This window comes from Caretta caretta, chromosome 9 (assembly GCF_965140235.1).
Source record: "Caretta caretta isolate rCarCar2 chromosome 9, rCarCar1.hap1, whole genome shotgun sequence".
NCBI classification, from domain to species: domain Eukaryota; kingdom Metazoa; phylum Chordata; order Testudines; family Cheloniidae; genus Caretta; species Caretta caretta.
In genome coordinates this window covers 79013607-79032405 of record NC_134214.1, presented here as the reverse complement: position 1 = coordinate 79032405, position 18799 = coordinate 79013607, and the positions used below count along the sequence as shown (strand labels likewise).

General features: G+C 48.5%; 1 protein-coding gene across 1 annotated transcript in view; it reads right to left on the bottom strand.

Annotated features, from left to right (window-relative positions):
- Nucleotides 1–18799, bottom strand: part of LOC125642993 (relaxin receptor 1-like) — a 43046-nt gene that overhangs the window by 2077 nt on the left and 22170 nt on the right. Inside the window, exons 5-16 of the mRNA XM_075132465.1 lie at nt 18236–18307; nt 17555–17626; nt 16037–16108; nt 14003–14077; nt 13247–13318; nt 8437–8508; nt 6957–7028; nt 4478–4549; nt 4281–4352; nt 2295–2524; nt 1675–2085; nt 33–248 (exon numbers count right to left, since the gene is read on the bottom strand). Coding sequence (XP_074988566.1) covers nt 33–248; nt 1675–2085; nt 2295–2524; nt 4281–4352; nt 4478–4549; nt 6957–7028; nt 8437–8508; nt 13247–13318; nt 14003–14077; nt 16037–16108; nt 17555–17626; nt 18236–18307 — 1508 coding nt within the window. The remainder of the gene's footprint in view (nt 1–32; nt 249–1674; nt 2086–2294; nt 2525–4280; nt 4353–4477; nt 4550–6956; nt 7029–8436; nt 8509–13246; nt 13319–14002; nt 14078–16036; nt 16109–17554; nt 17627–18235; nt 18308–18799) is intronic.

The window sequence follows — 18799 nt, the reverse complement described above, 5'->3', positions numbered from 1 at the left end:
GGCGTGGGCCCCGGCTTAGCCAGGTCAGTCACCTGGTATTTCCACTTGCAGCAGGGAGAGAAGCTTCAGGAGGAAGATGGGGATCCAGCAGAGGGCGTCAGTGAAGACGATGAAGAAGAATCTCTTGGCGATGGCCACTTCCCTGGAGAAGACACTGCGCTCAGCCGTCTTGGTGGCTGTGGTGTGGATGGAGTAGAACATGCTGGTGTAGGCGAACACGATGGTGACGAAGGCAATGAGGTTCAGACCTGGGGTGGGGGAGGGGGGACGACAACCAGCTATGAGTGTGTCAGCGAGCCAGCCCTTCTAATAAAGCAGCCTCTTAGGGCCACTGACCCCTTTCTTCCCCAAGGCAGCAGTGAGAGCCACGTGGACACAGCCAACCTGAGCCGTAATGTGATTAAACAGTAAGCTTCTGCCCCGCTAACATAACAGGCAAGCTTTGGTGAAGCACTCAAGGGCAGCAGCGCTGCGGGCGTCCTGCTGCCTGGCTAGGACTCATTGCCCCACCTGCTCCTCAGATGTGTCTGCACCATGCTAATCTTCTAGCCCTTGCGTGCATGAGGCCCTGGTCTCCTAGGGTCTGAGTCTGGCCCTGCTCTCCCAGGAGTGCTTTGGCTGGAGGTGGCCTCGGGCCTGTGGAGTGGCAGGAGGTTTGTTAAGCCACTTTCCCTCTACTGCAGTAACAAGCAGGTGAGCAGTGATTTATAACAGCAGCCTGGGTCTGCCTTAAAGCTCCTGGATCTACACAGCGATACTCAGCATCTCCCTGACGCTGGCACTGCATGGCTGCACACCCTCAGCTCTGCTGCCACAGGCATGGATGTGTGCCGTGCCTTTCCTTACACCACCCCTCCCACGGAGAGCATGGAAATGCACCAGGCTTGGGGGCCTTGTGGGACCACGAAGGGGTCAAGAGGGAAGGTCAAAAAAAATCCAACGTTTTGCATAATGTTTCTCGTCAGCCTTCGGGTGTGTACCGGGGCCAACATGCTACCAGCCCTAAGGGGCAAACTTCCCTGGTCCCCTGGCAGCAATGTTCCTTAAGGGGCTAGTTTGCTGATTGCTCTCCCCCACTATCCCTTCATCTCTAGCAACAGCAACAGCATCCTATCTGCCCTCCCTTCCCCACACACCTAGGGCTGCTGCTTTCCTTAGCTGTGCGGGATCAACCCTATTTCAGCCCCTGGCACCCAGGTTGCAGATTGAACTGAGCCAGATGATAACAACAAGCAGCAGCCTGTTGATGGAATCATGTGACCAATCACCATCAGCTGTCCTGCTGCGGCCCCTATCACTGCAGGGCCTGAGCATCTCCTGCTGTAATGCATTTATCCTCACAGCAGCCCTGTGAGGTGTGGTATCCCCGTTGGAGATGGGGAACAGAGGCACAGAGAGACTAAGCAATTTGCCCAAGGTCACACAGGCCCCTGTGGTGCAGCAAAAAAATTGACCTTGTGTGTCCCAAGCTAGCACCGGGCCCACTGGACCATCCTGCCTCTCACTGCACCTTTTCATTACACTGACTTTCCTGTTTGACTCTGGGGCAGAGCACACATCAGGGAAAGCAAGTTCCAGACCCCTGTCTACAGCTGCATGGTGCCTATCATCCCCAAGGCTTGGTGGTGCTGCTGTAGCGGAGCAGTCATGCCCCATGTCCTGATGATTCCTTACCCAGAAATATCCCGGTGGAGTAGCCCCTGGCTCCTGGTCTCTCCGTCTCGTCAGACTGGAGTGGGAAACACATCCCGTTCCTCCCGTAGTAGTCCCCAAAGGACTCCTTGCACCAGAAGGGGACAAGGGTGAGAGAAAAGCCCAACAACCAGATGACGACCAGCATGGAGAGGGTCTGCTTCTTGCCCGCCCCATAATGGCTGAATGGGAAGACGATGCAGAGGTACTTCTCCAGGGTCATGTACGTCAGCAGCAGCACAGACACCTCCGAGGACAGCATAGCCAGGCTGCCTACCAGCTGGCACTGGATGCTTGCCATCCACACCTGGGCGTGCTTGTTGTACTCGCCGGAGAACTTGAGATCAAAGGCTCCAATGAAGAAGAGATAGATTCCCATCAGACAATCTGCACCTGGGACGGAGACAATGGTGGAGCATCAACCCACGAGGGTAACCCTTGGCAACAGGCCCATAGGCGCAATAAGCCCTTATACAGCTGCTGTTAACAGAAGGCCAAATGTTGCCCTTGGACGGATGGACGGACACACGGACGCACGCACGGACACACGCTCTTGCCTGACATCATCCTAGCCAGCCCCTCCATCCCCACTCCTGACTCACAGCAGAGTGATTTGATGGCCATGGTGTGCTGGCTGTTCTCCATGACAACGAAGGACCTCATGAAGATGACAAAGAGGTTCCCAAAGCAGGTGACACATGCGATGACCCAGACGAAGACCCTGAGGATGATGTTGGCCAGGAGGTTCTCGAAGGAGGAGATGCCATCGGTGTTGGGCTTGCAGCTGCGCACGTGCGGAGAGTAGCTGCAGTATTGGAACTTCTTAAAGTAGCTGCCAGACAAAGGGATACGGCCTGCCTTAGGTCCACGCCCAGGCCAGGGGCTCCGTCCCGAGAGGCTAACTTGGGAAGAGGGTTGCCCGCCTGGCACAGAGCCTCATGCACCTCCCCAATCTCATCCCCTTGTGCTCCTCTTTCCTCTCCCCACCTCATCTCTCCCAAACAGTCTCCATGCCCTTCTCCTTCCATTTCCTGAGCCACTCTTTTCATCTCCTTGGAGCAGATTCAATCTAAACGGATCATAAATGTCTAAACACCGAGTGAGATGTGCCAGCATGGGCGAGGGGAACAGGGCAGGAGCTGGGAACGTGTCAGCAGAGCTCGCGATGGATGAGCACCAAGGACTTTGCAAGGCTCTAGCCAGCATATACAGCCCTTTAGGCTCACGAGCACTGAATCCCCTCAGGATCAAGGATGGGGTTGAAAATCGCAGGCCATCCCTTAAGGGGGAGTGATGGCTCTGCACCACCCATGGGCCAATTTCCTTGTTTGGGATGCCCACGTTCGTACAAGATCACAACTGCTTTTTATCCCAAAATGCAAGGTCAACGTGTAAGCAATCGCCCTCACCATGCAATGCACTTAGGCATCTGCAGAACTTTAAGCATGTACCTAAGTGCTTTGTTGAATCATGTACTATGTAATGATGCATTTTAATCAATAACTATTCAGTACTTTAAACTAATGTGTACAGAGATTCACTCCAACTCAGGACCTCTATCAACATACAACATTTCAAAATCAATACATCATTAAAACCTTTAAAATTCCAGTAACAGGGATTCACATTTTATCCAAGGGTTATTTCATATAAATCCTGTCTTTTAAAACCTCATAAAAGTAATCCTATATCAGCTTAGCAAAACTCTGCATTTTAAAAGGACGGCAAACTTCAAAGCAAGGCTCATTTCAGTTCTAATTTTACACTTAAAGGGGGGAGAAAATGATGTCCTTTGCTATTGCTCATTAACATTACCCAGGTTTTTAATCGAAACAGAGCAATGACAGAAAGTGAAATGTACAGTTACCTTGCACTGTGTATGCTTAAACATTTATAATTGGAGAAAACTAACTGCTTTGTTCTCTGCAAGAAAAGACAAAGCAGCTCACAGCTGGCTGGTTAGTGAAATTTGCCCCCATTTTCCAAGATGCCTGTCCAGTTTGTGTATCAATACATCAGTCTTGTTCTTAACTCCTTATGCCCAAGCAGTGTGCCAAAAGGACCACTCATTTGGGTTATTTAGCAGTTGTTTGCAGAGAACTAAACAACAGCTTTATACTATCTGGCCTGAAAACGTCCCTTTTTCAGTTTCACTGTCAACTATAATCTAACTCTATAACCTTCACAGCTACACATCATTACACAAACACACACACGGATTAATGCTGGATAAAACACCTTTAAATATTGTGGCATTTGTGTGTCCCCAGACCTGGAACTTGTTCCCCCATCTCTCTTGGCACACAGACTGTGGCTGCTCTAAACTAAGCCTTGTTGGCTATGACCCTCCAGAGGCCTTTCTGCCAGCTAGGGATTCCCAGAAAGCAGTGTCTTGATCCTGGCACACCCTCTGTGTGGGGTGCCATAGGAATATCTATCTGGGGAGATCCAGCTGTTTTCTGGTCATGGCAGAAGGACATATCAACTGAGGATTGAGCAGGGGTTGTTTAATTTTTCCTGGCACTAACTTCTACCACTGCAACAGAAGCTCCCCCTCCCAATCCTTTTCCCCACTCCCAAGTACTCACATGTGAGACAGATTGGTGAGTTTCTGGAACATGCGGGTCTGGACATTGGGGATCTCCAGACCTTCAATACTCCTGTAAAAATCAATGCAACAGAAGACATGAGCTAGGTTGGCTCTCCACCTGGCCTGAGGCGACAGGCTCAAGGGGCCTGAGGGGAGGCAGAGCTATTCAGTGTCTGTGCTGCTGTTCACACTTACAGAGAGCGCAGGTGGGGCAGGCTGTCAAATTGGTTGGCAAAGATCTGCCTCAGGGGGTTGTAGGAAATATTCCTGCAAATGGAAAAAACAGAGTCTTTCTTCCTAGAAACGCCCCACACTACCTGAAAGCAGAGATCTCCCCAGTGCAGCCCATAGAGATGATGCTTGCTTATGTTAAATAGAAATATGCTGAAATGTGAGTAGAGAGCAGTTTGTGGGCCTAAATTTTGGCTTGGTAATAATAAGGCCTAGTAATATATGAGGGAAGTGAGACAATTCAGAGACAAGTTAGAGATAAGCTAGGATATAACCTCAGGTCATGTTGTAAACATATTTTGGTTTTAACAAGTGGTTTAGACAAAATGTGAATGTGTTGGCAGCATGTTATCTGTATTGATAGTTATCAGAGTGGTATTTACGCAGATGTTAATTAAAATGATGTTTAGTGTTAAATCACCAATAAGAAAATAAAAATATTTAATTATGGCAGCAGAAATATAGATATGGTAAAAGGGAGGCTTAATGCTAATTGATTACGGGGTGTTCGTATAATTGATTATAAAAGGGTAGTGCTCTGCTTTTAGGTTAGCATGCTCATCCACCATCAAGGTACCATTAGAGAAAGGATTATACACCCCTTCTTCTCATGCAGGGAGTGAGACCTCCCCACCCCATGCGACGCACCAGTTCATCTTGGACTGCGGGGACCACTGCAGTGTGAGGTTATAGTGTAATGGCTGTTGGTTTGAACTGATTATTTTATTTTGATTCTATCCCCCACTGGGTCAGTCACAGTTCTTCACTAAATCTGTAACTGCCCTGGAGGCTTGAACCCGAACGTGTTCAGTCTGGTTCTATGCCTTAGCTGCAAACTATTAACTGGGAACACATAAACCAAGGCCACACGAGGAGCAAACCCATGGCAGACCTTCCCCTGGCCTCAGACTCCCCTGCCTCCCTTGAAACAGTAACATACCAGCAGTTACATACTGGCTGCCACTGTCATGGTCAACCTAGGGAGACCACCTGCAAGTATGAGGGAATGCACTGTGCCTTGGAAGGCAGAGCAGTCTAATGGACTGATGAACAGCACAAGATAAGAGCTGCATACTGTTATTGTTCCTCTGCTGAAGCTGCCAGAACAGGGCCTAGCAGTGCTGTGGGCCCAGACCACTGGTTCCTTTCAATTAGGCCAACCAACAACTGGCCGCTATCGCGGGTGTCACTTATCTGGGTTGGATTTGACGCAGTGACTCAGAAGCAAAAGGTTGGTTAGCACCTGTGAGGCATGGCCAGAAAGGGTTAAACATCCTGCAAAACAAATAACCCTCAAAAGACATATGGGGAGATAATGTTTGTGGTTTTGTGTATTTACATATGTATGAATAGGGTCCAGAATGTAATCAACAGTCCCTGTCTATGCTGTATTCTGAATCAAAAGAACATCCTAGCATTTAAATGAATTGTAAACACGGGATATCTCAGTATTCATCACTCTTTGAAATGTACTGTGAATGGTGGAGAAACAAGCAAATTGCCTTATGTTAATTCCCTAGCTAAGTACCAGTGATGAACTTCCTTCAAAGTCATCCTAATTATCTTTTGTTCCCCAAGGAACTCCCAACTTGTCAAAGAGGACATGAAATTGTATAAAAGACTCTTGGGTCCTGATTCTTTCATCTCAGATTTGCTTGAGGCTTCATACAGGGGGAGCTTAGGCAAAAGGATTGAGATCCCAGTCTTAAACTGGAACATCCTGCAGTGACTTTGGACTATAACCTATGAACTATTTCTGAAAGAACTCTTTGCAGCTACAAAGCTCACCATCCTGCTATGAATCTGAACCTCAATGAATTGAACTCATGTCTGTATGTATACTGATCTTTTTACCATTCTCGCTCTCTGGTTTGTTTTTTAATAAATTTTAGTCTAGTTAATAAGAATCGGCTGTAGTGTGTATTTGGGTAAGATCTGGAATATTCATTAGCCTGGGAGGTAATGTGTCCGATCCTTTGGGATTGGTAGAACCTTTTCTTTTATATGATGAAATAAGATTTACAGAAATTTTCATCATATTTGACGTGGGTGCCTGGATGGAGGCCTAAGGCTGGATCACTTTAAGGGAACTGTGTTGTTTGGACTTCTGAGTAACCAGTGAGGTAATAAAGAAGCTGTTTTAGGCTGGCTTGGTAAATCTAAGTATTGGACTATCCACCAGCTTTTTGGGGTTTGGCTGCCCCATTCTTTGTAGTTCACCCTAATTGAGTGACCACAGCTGGCCCCCACTGGGACTCTGGTCACAGCCCATTAACAATTCCCTGAGCCAGGTGCTCCCCCTACAGCTGCACTCTGAGCACCCCTCATGGACAGCTGGCTGCCTATGCTGCTCCCTATGGTACCCCTTGAAGACCCTTTATAGTAACAAATGCCAGAGGGTCAGCTCAGTTTAAGGCTTGGGAAGCTCCAATACAGTACTCACAGCTGCTGGAGGTCTTGCAGGTTACTGAATAAAGATGGCGGAAGTTCCTCCAGTCTATTGTTAGACAGGTCACTGTGTAAACAGAAGCAAGATTTCAGACAGCTGGTTGCTGGGGTTCGGGGGGGCACTATATGCACACATCATAAAACTGTTACAACTGGGTAGCAAATGATAGTCCCAAGAATGGCTCAGAGCTGGAGTAACTAGAACGTTGCAGGTCTGTGCATGTTAAGGTGCTTGCAGAGTTCTGTGTAAATGGGCAGGATTGGGGGCAGGTGAAGCATAGCAGAAGGCATGCAGATTAGGGCAGAGGTGCTTGGCAGAGCTAAGGGGGGACCCCAGGACTGGAATAGCAGGCAGTGCTGCTGGTTATGCTTGTGGTGCATTAGAACATAACATAAGAACGGCCATCCTGGGTCAGACCAATGGTCCATCTAGCCCAGTATCCTGTCTTCCAACAGGGCCCAGTGCCAGATTCTGCAGACGGAATGAACAGAAGAGGGAAATTAGCAAGTGATCCATCCTCTGTCATACAGTCCCCTCTTTTGGCAGAGACTTAATGACACCCAGAGCATTGGACTGCATCACTGATAATTTTGCCTAATAGCCATTGATGGACCTATCCTCCATGAATTTATCGAATTCTTTTTTTCCACCCAGTTATACTTTGGGCCTTCACAACATTCCCTGGCAACAAGTTCCACAGGCTGACTGTGTGTTGTGTGAAGAAATACTTCCTTATGTTTGTTAGAAACCTGTTGCCTATTAATTTAATTGGGTGATCCTGGTGCTTGTGTTATGTGAAGGGGTAAATAACACTTCCTTAGTCACTTTCTCCACACCAGTCATGATTTTATAGCCCTCTGTTGTCTCCCTCCCTTAACTGTCTCTTTTCTAAGTTGAAAAGTCCCAGTCTTTTAAATCTCTCCTCATACGGAAGCCGTTCCATACCCCTCATCATTTTTGTTGCCCTTCACTGTATTTTTTCCAAAGTCTTTCCAATACATTTTTTGAGATGGGGTGAGAGATCCCTTTGGAATTCTTCCTAGATTTAACTATCTTCAGTAATTTTGTATCATCTGCAAATTTTGCACCTCATTTTCCAGATCACTTATGAACATGCTGATATTGCCCAGCCTGTGTGGGAGTGCAGGACAGGAACAGGAAAGGGTGCAGAGCTGGGAGAAGGGGAAGCTTGGACCCACCTACCAGCACTATATCTAGCAACATCAGCGTTCCACTTTCATAAGCATCAAATAGATGTAGAGGTTATTAAAAGCTACCTGTAGGTGGAGCAGCCAAGCACATCAAGTGTCAGGAAACTATTCACTAAGGGAAGAAGAATAGATTCCCGCACAGGATCATGAGCAAATGATCACAGTCAAGACAGTGACACAATCACAACAACCACTGACATGCCGTTGATCACGAGAGGTGGGGGAGGGGCACTGCAGCTGGGCAAATCAACAGTGAGACTTACAGCTCCACCAGTCTGTTCAGTTTGGAAAACGCCCCTTCCTGGATCCATTTGATCTTGTTTCTGCGCAGAATCCTGACGGAGGAGAGAGAAGCTCTATTGAAAAGCAGCCTTTCATTTCCCAGTTACTTCCGGGGACTCTGATGACCTTAGAACTGAGCATGGCATGAAGGAGATCTTAACATTGGAATTCTGAGAGGCTTGTTTGAGGCCACGCACCCAGGCCTGCTCTATTTCTTACATAGCACGTGTTTACTGCTAAACTTGTGACAGTCCCACTGATACACTCACATGGCCCCAAACTCCACATCCAAACACTTATATTTGGGGAAGAGCAGCTCCAGGGTTGAACTGTGGGGTTCAGGGACAGCTCACAACTAAACACAGAATCAGATGAGTCCATAAGAATCTGTCAGAACCTCCAGCCTGAGCTGGGGAGACTCTGTCAGAGACCATTTGGGTAGCCAGAGAGAGAGAGAGATGCAATGAATGTAAACCAAACAGAGCTGACAGTGCAACCCAACACTACACAAAGTTCAGCTGGCTCCAAGACAAATTCAGAACTCAGGAGGGTTCGTTGTCTGCGATTTGGGCACCTTTGGTATGACCATCTGTATCCAGTATTGAATGAACCATGGTTTTTCCAGTGCAGCCCCACATTGTGTCACTTAATGAGGTGGCAGTTTGGAGGGAGTTTCAGTGCAATCTCTGGATTTGACCCCTAGGCCCTCAGTGAAAAATCAAGGGAGGGATATAACTGCACGACATGCTCAGACAACTTCCTGAAGCCCTGAACATTCGTTCATGGCTCTGGCGAGGAAGTGGAACTGCTGCCCCTGCCACATGGAGGATATTTCTAGACCCCTCAAACCTATATATCAGCTACTCCTTTTACTAGCTGAACTATGGCGCTCAGCTCCCCAGGTTGGGAGTTGTGGTACAGGAGGTCCTGCCCTGGATGGAGTGAGTGAGTGAGAGTGAGAGAGAGAGTGTGTGTGTGTGTGTGTGATATTCTCCAGCCAGGCTGTGGCTGCCCTAATTGTGGGGGAGTGAATGGGAATGCTGCACTGAGAGAGGCTCAAGTCCTTGCCAAATATTTAATATAGGAATATCCACCCTCAAATGCTTAGTTGTCAGATCCTCACTATCACCAGACCTAGGCTAGGCTGGGATAGTCGCAGAGAGAAGACGGAGTGAGGGAAGGAGCGCTGGGCTGGGGAGGTTCTTCCCGCTGTCTCACACTACCCCACATATTAGCCTCTTCTTGTCTGTTTCATCTCCTCATAAAGCTGTCACTTGTGCTGGTGTCAATGGCAGGGCGTGTTTATGCTCCCGTCTTGCCCCGGCTTATGTTTCCATGACGCTGACATAACTGTTCTTAGAAACACATTCCTGATCAAAGCCAAAAGTGCTTGGCTGCTTGGCTTGAAGGAAGCATTGCATTGTGGGGAGGGAGCCACTCACTCTCCTCCCATCTTTGGCAGCATGGGACAGGGAGAGTTCTTGCTAAGGGAACACAGGGCTCAGCCTCTTGGGATAAAATGTCTCATAGCCTCCTCTGTGACCCATACAGGCTGGTTCAAGGAGCTGTACCCAGCTTTCTGTGGCTGAAAATAGGTCCTTCCAAAGCATTCATTCCTTTGAGAAGGTACCAAGGGGGAGCTGAGGGTGGATCATTGACAGCGTCCCCTGGAAATCACTGCAAAATACAAACGTGTCTTCAGTCTGCAATCCAGCCCCCATGCGACACACGCACGAGTCTCTGTCTCAGTCCCTTTGTTAATGGCTGCTCACTTCTTACTTTCCCTGGGAGTAATCAGTGTTGGCAGTCCCCACAAATGGGTTATAGAGGGCAGGGAAGTCTGAAGCGCCCTGCTCCAAAGCTGCATGCCAAAGACGGGCCGGAGCCCAGCAAGGAAAGTGAAATGCTGTAAGGCTGCTACTTCAGTGAAGACTGTACTGCTCCCTGCTTTGCGGTTCCCACAATGCCCACACGCTACAAAGCCATCAGGCTCACTTCAGGTACGTCTACACTGCAAGCAAACACCCCCGCTGGCCTGTTTCAGGGGCTGGCAAGGCTGGGCTAAGGGACTGTTTAATTTCAGTGTAGATGTTTAGGCTCTTCTTGGACCCTCCCACTTCACAGGGTCCTAGAGACCATGCGCCAACCGAATGGCTACACTGAAATTAAACAATCCCTTAGCCCGAGCCACGTGAGCCCAAGTCAGCTGGCATGGGCCAGCCACGGGTGTCTAGTTGCCGTGTAGACATTTCCTCAGTTGCAGGGAGCTGAACCCCAGCTCTAGAGGGGGTAGGAGCATACAGGGGCAGAGTCCGGGCACCATACCCAGAGAGAGCAGGAACTCCTGGGTATTGAGTTCTGGACTGTGCTGCCGATACTCCATCAGCGGCAGGCTTGTTCCCAGGGGGTCTGGGGAAGCTCAGAATTACAAGGTTTCATAGACTCATAGAAATGTAGGGCTGGCGGGACCTCGAGAGCTCATCTAGTCCAGTCCCCTGGGCTGAGGCATTTGGAAACACCTGGGATCACTCGAGGATGAAATGCATCAATTGGAATCAGCGTAGCAGCCGTGTTAGTCTGGATCCGTAAAAAGAACAGGAGTACTTGTGGCACCTTAGAGACTAACAAATTTATTCGAGCATAAGCTTTCGTGAGCTGCAGCTCACTTCATCGGATGCATTCAGTGGAAAATATAGTGGGGAGATTTTATATATACAGAGAACATGAAACAATGGGTGTTACCATACACACTGTAACGAGAGTGATCAGGAAAGGTGAGCTATTTCCAGGAGGAGAGCCGGGGCGGGGGGGGGGGGGGTTAACCTTTAGTAGTGATAATCAAGGTGGGCCATTTCCAGCAGTTTACAAGGACAGTAGGAGGGGAAATAAACAAGGGGAAATAGTTTTACTTTGTGTAATGACCCATCCACTCCCAGTCTTTATTCAAGCCTAAATTAATTGTATCTAGTTTGCAAATTAATTCCAATTCAGCAGTCTCTCGTTGGAGTCTGTTTTTGAAGTTTTTTTGTGGAAGAATTGCCACTTTTAGGTCTGTAATCGAGTGACCAAAGAGATTGAAGTGTTCTCCGACTGGTTTTTGAATGTTATAATTCTTGACGTCTGATTTGTGTCCATTTATTCTTTTACGTAGAGACTGTCCAGTCTGGCCAATGTACATGGCAGAGGGGCATTGCTGGCACATGATGGCATATATCACATTGGTAGATGCGCAGGTGAATGAGCCTCCGATAGTGTGGCTGATGTGATTAGGCCCTATGAAATACTCACCAGCAACCACACACCATACAACAAAAACACTAACCCAGGAACCTATCCTTGCAACAAAGCCCGTTGCCAACTGTGTCCACATATCTATTCAGGGGACACCATCATAGGGCCTAATCACATCAGCCGCACTATCAGAGGCTCTATGATTAATTATTTAAGCCTTCCAAATCCCTTCCGGGTGAGTGAGTAACTGGGTGCGTCAAGCTTTCTTGGGGATTATACCATTGTTAACACAGCATCATAACTATGCTTGGGGAATGGGGAAATCTTCCTATGGATACAGGATGGGATCCTGCCAAAGCCACTATCAGCTACTGTTCGGATAAGCCTTGGATTTACTCACCTACTCCAATCTGACAGCTTTGGGAAAGGATCCAGTGCCCTGGATAATAATCACCCCTCACTTTGGGAGGACAGGCTTGACTGCACATTCCATTCCTTCCTTTCATGCCACTGTCCCATGGACAATTTGTAGCTTGTGTATATGAATAACATATACATGGCATGCAAGTTTATTATCCTTATCTTGCAGGCTCCAGAGGCTGAGCCTTCTGGGAAATATATCAACATCATGTTTAGGAAAACTAGACTCTAGGACAGGGCTGCATCGTCTCTGGGAGAATTCTTTGGCTGTGTGAGCTCCTGGAAAGCACTAGTGCTATAACGTGATACTGTAAACGAACACTGCAGGCCAGATATTAAATTGACCAAAAATAGGCTTTAGGAATGAAGGGCAAAAAAAAAGAACTCGCAGGTGTTTAACAGGCTGAGAACCTGCTAGGCAGGCTAACAGACGAATGTAAAAGGGATGTTAGTGCTAGTGAAAGGTTTTGGGTGGAGAGCAAATCACTTTACCCACACGGCACCTACAGCGTGGGCAGCAGAAAGGTGAGCTGTCTCCACATACCACCCTCTGCCTTAGCCCTGCATCCAGGGGTACTAGCTCACTCTCCATGGTTTGTGATGTGGACAGGTGTTAGCCAGGCACTGGACTGACACTCACCAGCTCATGTCTTGTTGGTCACCAAATGTCCATCAATGGTTTTTGCTCATTACTAACCTGAGCAGATGTCAAAGCAGCAAACTAGAGGTGAAATCTCTGGACCCCATTATCAAGTATAAATGCAGATGTACAACCGATATTTAAAATACCATGAAATTGTCTCTATTGTTGCTGTTTATAAACATAGCTTGTGTGCCATAAAATGGATTCAAGATGCAAGCGCTGCAGTAGGGACAAAGCAGCCTAGCTCTGTTGAAGTCATTGGAATTGCACTGATTTATACCAGCTGAGAACCTGGCCCAGAATTGCTGGTGTTACACCCAATTCATAGCGTCCCTTCCAGTGACTGTACATGCATGACCCAGCTGAGAGATGGGGTCCCTGGCAATTTCGCCCATGCAGGTGAGGGTTGAAGGTGTGACTCCATAGCCACGCTAGATCCCACTCCCCCCCTGCCCTCCCCCACCTTAGTGTTCAGCCGGTGGAGGGTTGGTACTCACAGCACAGTGAAGGTGCTGCATTCCTGGAACACTGAGCTTCTCAGAGTATGGATCTGGTTTCCTTCCAGCTCCCTAGAGAAAGAGCAGTAGTTGAGTTTTCTTGGATAGCAATCCTTCACCTTATTGATTCCCCTCCGACCTAGATGTCCTCAGCCAGACAAATTGTCATTTCCCCCTGGACAGAAGGGAGCCTATCCCGATGCCACCCATGAGAGCAGAGCTCCTGACCCCAGTTGCCTGGCAGGGGTGTGAAAACTGACCCCAAAGATCGTAGCCTCCTGTCCTGCTTTCTGCGTCACTGTCAAAAATTCCACTATCCCCTCGTCTCCCAGGCTCATGACCTCCCTAGCCTTATTGTTTCCTTTCTCTGATCCAGGCTCTCACTCTGGCCTTTCCTTGCTTCCTATCTAATATCCACCCTTTCCCCTCCCTCCCTTCTGTTAAAACACCTTTGCTTGTCTCCTGCAGCTTTCTCCTCTCTGGCCTCCTTGCCCCCGCCCCCTTTCAAGTCCAGCCAAATCACCGCAAGCTAACCCCTGCTCTGATCTGGTCTGCCCCGCTGCCCTGCAGAATACCAAGAGAGACACAGCTGCTTCTCCTCTCCCCTAGCCTGCACTGGAAAAACCCCCACCCAACCTGCTCACAAGAATGCCATTGGCGGGGGTGGACTGAGTAATGTTGTAATGCTTGTGCATTACTCTGGCTAACCCAATGCCACAGCCTTTGCCAGACCTCCACACCAGGGCAGGTACTCACAGCCAGCTGAGCTTTGGCATCTCTGCACAAATGGAAGTGTTGGGCATGCTACTCAAGGAGTTGTTCAGCATGTACCTGGTTGGGAAGCAATAAGGAAACCTATATTAATGCCTAGTACATGTGCCTAGTACACAGACAGTCACTAATGCCTCTGAGCCTGAAATGCAGTTACTCATCTATGCAGAATACAGTACGTGCAACATGTCACTAGGCCTGTCCTCGCAGTCTGTCTGTCATAGATAGCGCTCCAGTGGCTCCCGCGGTAGGAGGGAGTCACATCCACTGTGTCCAGAGATGACAGATCATTGAGCCCATCCATGGCACAGATATTAGTGGTTGCTCTTAGTTTCACTCATTTTCTTTAGGGTACTGACACAGATAACCACAATTTATAGATAAGACTATCTTCAGCCAAGGCTGAACTGCAAACCTGGCAAAGTAGGGTGCGGGGTTCCTGTGGAAATGATGGCATATGATCGTGTAGTGGCAGACCGTATCCTAATGCAGGCATACAGGAGGGCCAAAATCAGGTTGCACAGGCAACCCACAGCAATCGCAGGGAAAGGCCTGCTCAGTCTGGGTAGCCCTGGCTGGAGCATGCTTGCTGCAGACAGCAGTTTCAGAGAATGTAGCTCCCTAACCCTAGCAAGGCTCTGCCAAGCTGGTGGGAACTTAGATTTTTCCAAAGGTTTACAACGTGGCCAAACGTAGGTAGTTTTCCCCAAGAACAACGAAAGACACATCCCTGCCAAGTCCCTGCTCCAGGGCAAGGAGGTGCTCGAGCATCTCAACAAAATGGCTGTAGAATTTTTTTTAACAGGAGCAAAACAAAGCATTCCCCCCTAATCTTGTTCCGATTGAACCATTTTTGCTGAAATATCCCAAAACCATTCAGCCTGAGGCACATGCCTGGCACGGAAAATGTCAGACAAACAATTAAAGTTTGGCAAAATTGTAAGAAAATGAAAACAGGGCCATAGACTGTGAAGCGTTGGGCAACATCATGTATAGGGGGCCGTAGCAGCTCTGCCTATAATTAAGTGCCAGACACTGAGATCTTTATTCAGGCAAAACTCCCACTGGAGATTTGCCTGCATGAGGACAGAATAATAGGTGTAAGATTTGGCCTTAAATACAGTGCAGCAAGGGAAAGGAATGGTATAGATCAGGGGTGGTCAGCCTGAGAAGGGGCCAGAGTTTACCCATGTACATTGCCAAAGAGCCACAGTTATACGTCAGCAGTGCCCCCAACAGCTCCCTACCCCCCGCTCCCAGTGCCTCCCACCCACCAGCATCCCTGCTGATCAATGCTTCCCCATCCCTCCCTGAACCTCCCGATCAGCTGTTTTGTGGTGTGCAGGAGGCTCTGGGGGAGTGGGAGAGGGGCGAGGGCATGGCAGGCTCAGGGGAAGGGGTGGGAAGGGGTGGAGTGGGGGCAGGGTCTGTGTCAGTGTCAGGGGTTGAGCAGTGAGCCACCCCCCCCTCCCCCGGCACATTGGAAAGTTGGCACCTATAGCTCCAGCCCCAGAGTCGGTGCCTATACAAGGAGCCACATATTAATTTCTGAAGAACCGCATGTGGCTCCGGAGCCACAGGTTGGCCACCCCAGGTGTAGATCAGTGTTTCTCAACCGGTGAGTCACAAGCATTGTGCGGTGGGAGTCATTCACAAATGACAATTCGGGGGAGGAAGGGAAGTCCAAAGCATTAAAACTTTTATTACTATCTCAAGCAAAGAAAATCCTGCTTTCCCGATCCCCACACTCCCTTTTCCTTCAGAGTAACACATTCTGTCAACCTCTTGAAACATACACATCAATTGTATAGCCTTGGCGTTATCGTTATACATTTTTTTCATTCTTATTTTTATAGTAAATGTAATGAGGTCATGAAAAATGTTCACTTTAAGTAAGGGATCACCAGCCTGAAATGGTTCAGAAACACTGGCCTAGGGGATGGGAATGAGATATGCAGCATCAAGGACATTATGGCAGTGGGACCCCCAGAGACCCCAGAGGACTGGCTCCAGACTTACAGGAAGTACAGAGATTTCAACCCCACAAAAGTCGCTGGGAAGATCTTGGCAATTCTGTTGTTATCCAGCATTCTGAAAGGAGAAGAGGGAAAGGTGGTGCCCCAGAAGAACAGACTTTAGATGGAGAGGCAACTCCATAGGAACAAAGTTGGGGCTCTACTAGGTTAGGAAGGAGAGACCATCTCACAGGCTAACATTTAGCTCTAAATTGTCCCTGAAGGAGGTGGTTTCTTCCCTTTCTCCCTGACAGCAGAAATCCAAGTAACATCAGTTTCCTCCTCTCCTTCACTGCCTGGTCCCTCCCCTGTCCATTTTCACCCCCTGCCCAAGCCAGAGGAGATGAGTACATAGACCACCCCTTTGAATTTCTACCCAGAGCGTTCTGGCTGATGTGCTTGCTCCGAGATCAGAATCTGGTTTCTTTCACAATCAGGGGGCTGCTGGATTTTTTTCTTTTGCTAGAAAAATAAATGATAAATTAAAAGTCCACTTGGGGAATTTGAGAGTTAAGGGCAAATCCAGCTCCCCCAAAGATTTGGTGGCTGATTGGACCACCCTGAGTGAGCTGCTCCTCAGGTTTTGTCTAGGCTATTTAAGGGAGAGGTTGGTTGATCATGTGGCAAATTATGAGGATGGGACTCTGAAGGGCTGGGAGCCTGGGAAGTTCTCTCTCCAGACTGAGCTAAGCTCAGGAAGGCAGCCATCTTGCAAAGCAGACATCATTGTTCCACTTCGCTAGTGACCCCCTGTATGGGGTCCCTATGCAGCACCACAGACCTGAGGAAGAACTGCCTGGGTGCCCATACAGGGGTCATGAGTGAAGAGGAACAATAATATCTGCTTTGCAAGATGGCTGCCTTACTGAGCTTAGCTCAGCCTGGAAAGAGAACTTCCCAGCCCTTCAGAGTCCCATCCTCACAATTTGTCACATGATCAACCAACCTCTCCCTTAAATAGCCTAGACAAAACCTAAGGAGCAGCTCACTCACGGTGGTCCAGGGTGCCAATCTGCCACCAAATCTTTGTGGGGAGCCACACTGATATATGCACATGCACACACCCTGCCCTGTCTGATCAGACCAGTATTTGGTCCACCTAGGCCAGTATCCTGTCTCCAGTAGCAGCCAGCAATGGATGCTTCAGAAGGTGCAAGAAACCCCATTGTGGGCAATTACGGATTAACCTGCCCAGAGAGAATGTTTCTTCCTAACCCCATAGGTTACCAATTGTCTTATGCCCTATTGCAGGAGGGTTTATATCTCTGATATGCTTAATCCTGTCTACTATCACCGTGATGTTCTCCTTATCCATATAGAGGTCTAATCCATGTGGGAATCTTTCTAAACTCTTGGCCTCAACAAAATCTTGTGGTGTGGGGAGAGACAATTGCCCAGCCTAATGAATCCCACTGTGCGAGTATTATCCCTGATATTCAGGCAAACCTGGCCTTAAACTCAATTCCATCCCCTTACTCCTCATTGGACCCCGGTGGGCCACCCAGTGGAAAGAGGCACTTACAGCCATTCAAGATGACGCAGATCCTGGAAGACTCTTGGCTTCAGCTCAGTGATGTTATTGTGACTCAGGAACCTGGAATTGTTAAAGAGAAGAGAAGAAAAGTGACCTTGGGTTGATGCTGTTGGTTAAACTGGTTTTTATTCATCATCCATTTCCCCCCAGCAGCTCCCCTAAGCCTTATTTTAGGGATGTGAATGGGGATATCCTCAAGTCATCTGCATTTTGCAGGGGCAAGCCTGATTTGGAATGAATGATGGGGGGAGGGGAATGTGAGGGAGAAACATTTGTAAGAGCCAGAAGTCCTCCCTCCCCTATAACATGGTGCTGTAATTTCAAACATAGTTCTTGCTGGGGATGGCAGGTATATTTTGTTCAGCCACATGTCTCCAGAGGTGCTGCTAGACCATGTGCGTTCAGACTGCATTAATCATAGACTATCAGGGTTGGAAGGGACCTCAGCGGGTCATCTAGTCCACCCCCCCACCAATCCCCAATATTTACCCCAGATCCCAAACAGCCCCCTCAAGGATTGAACTCACAACCCGGGGTTTAGCAGGCCAGTGCTCAAACCACTGAGCTATCCCTCCCTTCCATTCCTTCTGTGCTAAGAGGGCTGAAGCACAGAGACTGTCAATAACCCCCTCGCCCCTGTGACCCACAACATGAAAACCTTTTACTCACAGCATTTTAAGCTTGGAAAGTCCAGCAAAAGCATGGGGCAGTATTGCCTGGATTTCGTTGTGTTGTAAGAGGCTGTTTACAAACAGAACAGAAATATCTCAGGGTTAATACGGTTTCCATAGTGCTCCCAGCCCCTCCTGGTCCCCAGGAATGAATCAAACCTGTATCACTTCTGCACAGAAGTACAGAGTGCTAGCAGCTCTTCCCCTCCCTCCCCCCAGATTGATCAGGACTAAGAAATGAAACCGTCTGTTGCACAGCAATGTACAGCACTCCCATCCCCAGTAGCCCAGGGAGTGAGAAACCAGCACCGGGAATGAACCACAGTGAAGGGGAAGATGTTTTTATGGACAAAAGAACAGGACTGGGAGTCAGGAGTTGGGGGTTTGAGTCCTGGCCCTGCTAACAGACTTTCTGTGTAACTTTGGGAAAGTCACTTCTGCATTCTCTGCCTCAGTTTCCCCATCCGAGGGGCATGAAGATGAAAGAACAAATGCTTGGAAATCATTAATGGCAGCTCTGAGATCCTGGTGCACTAGAGACAAGCACGCTACTATTATTATT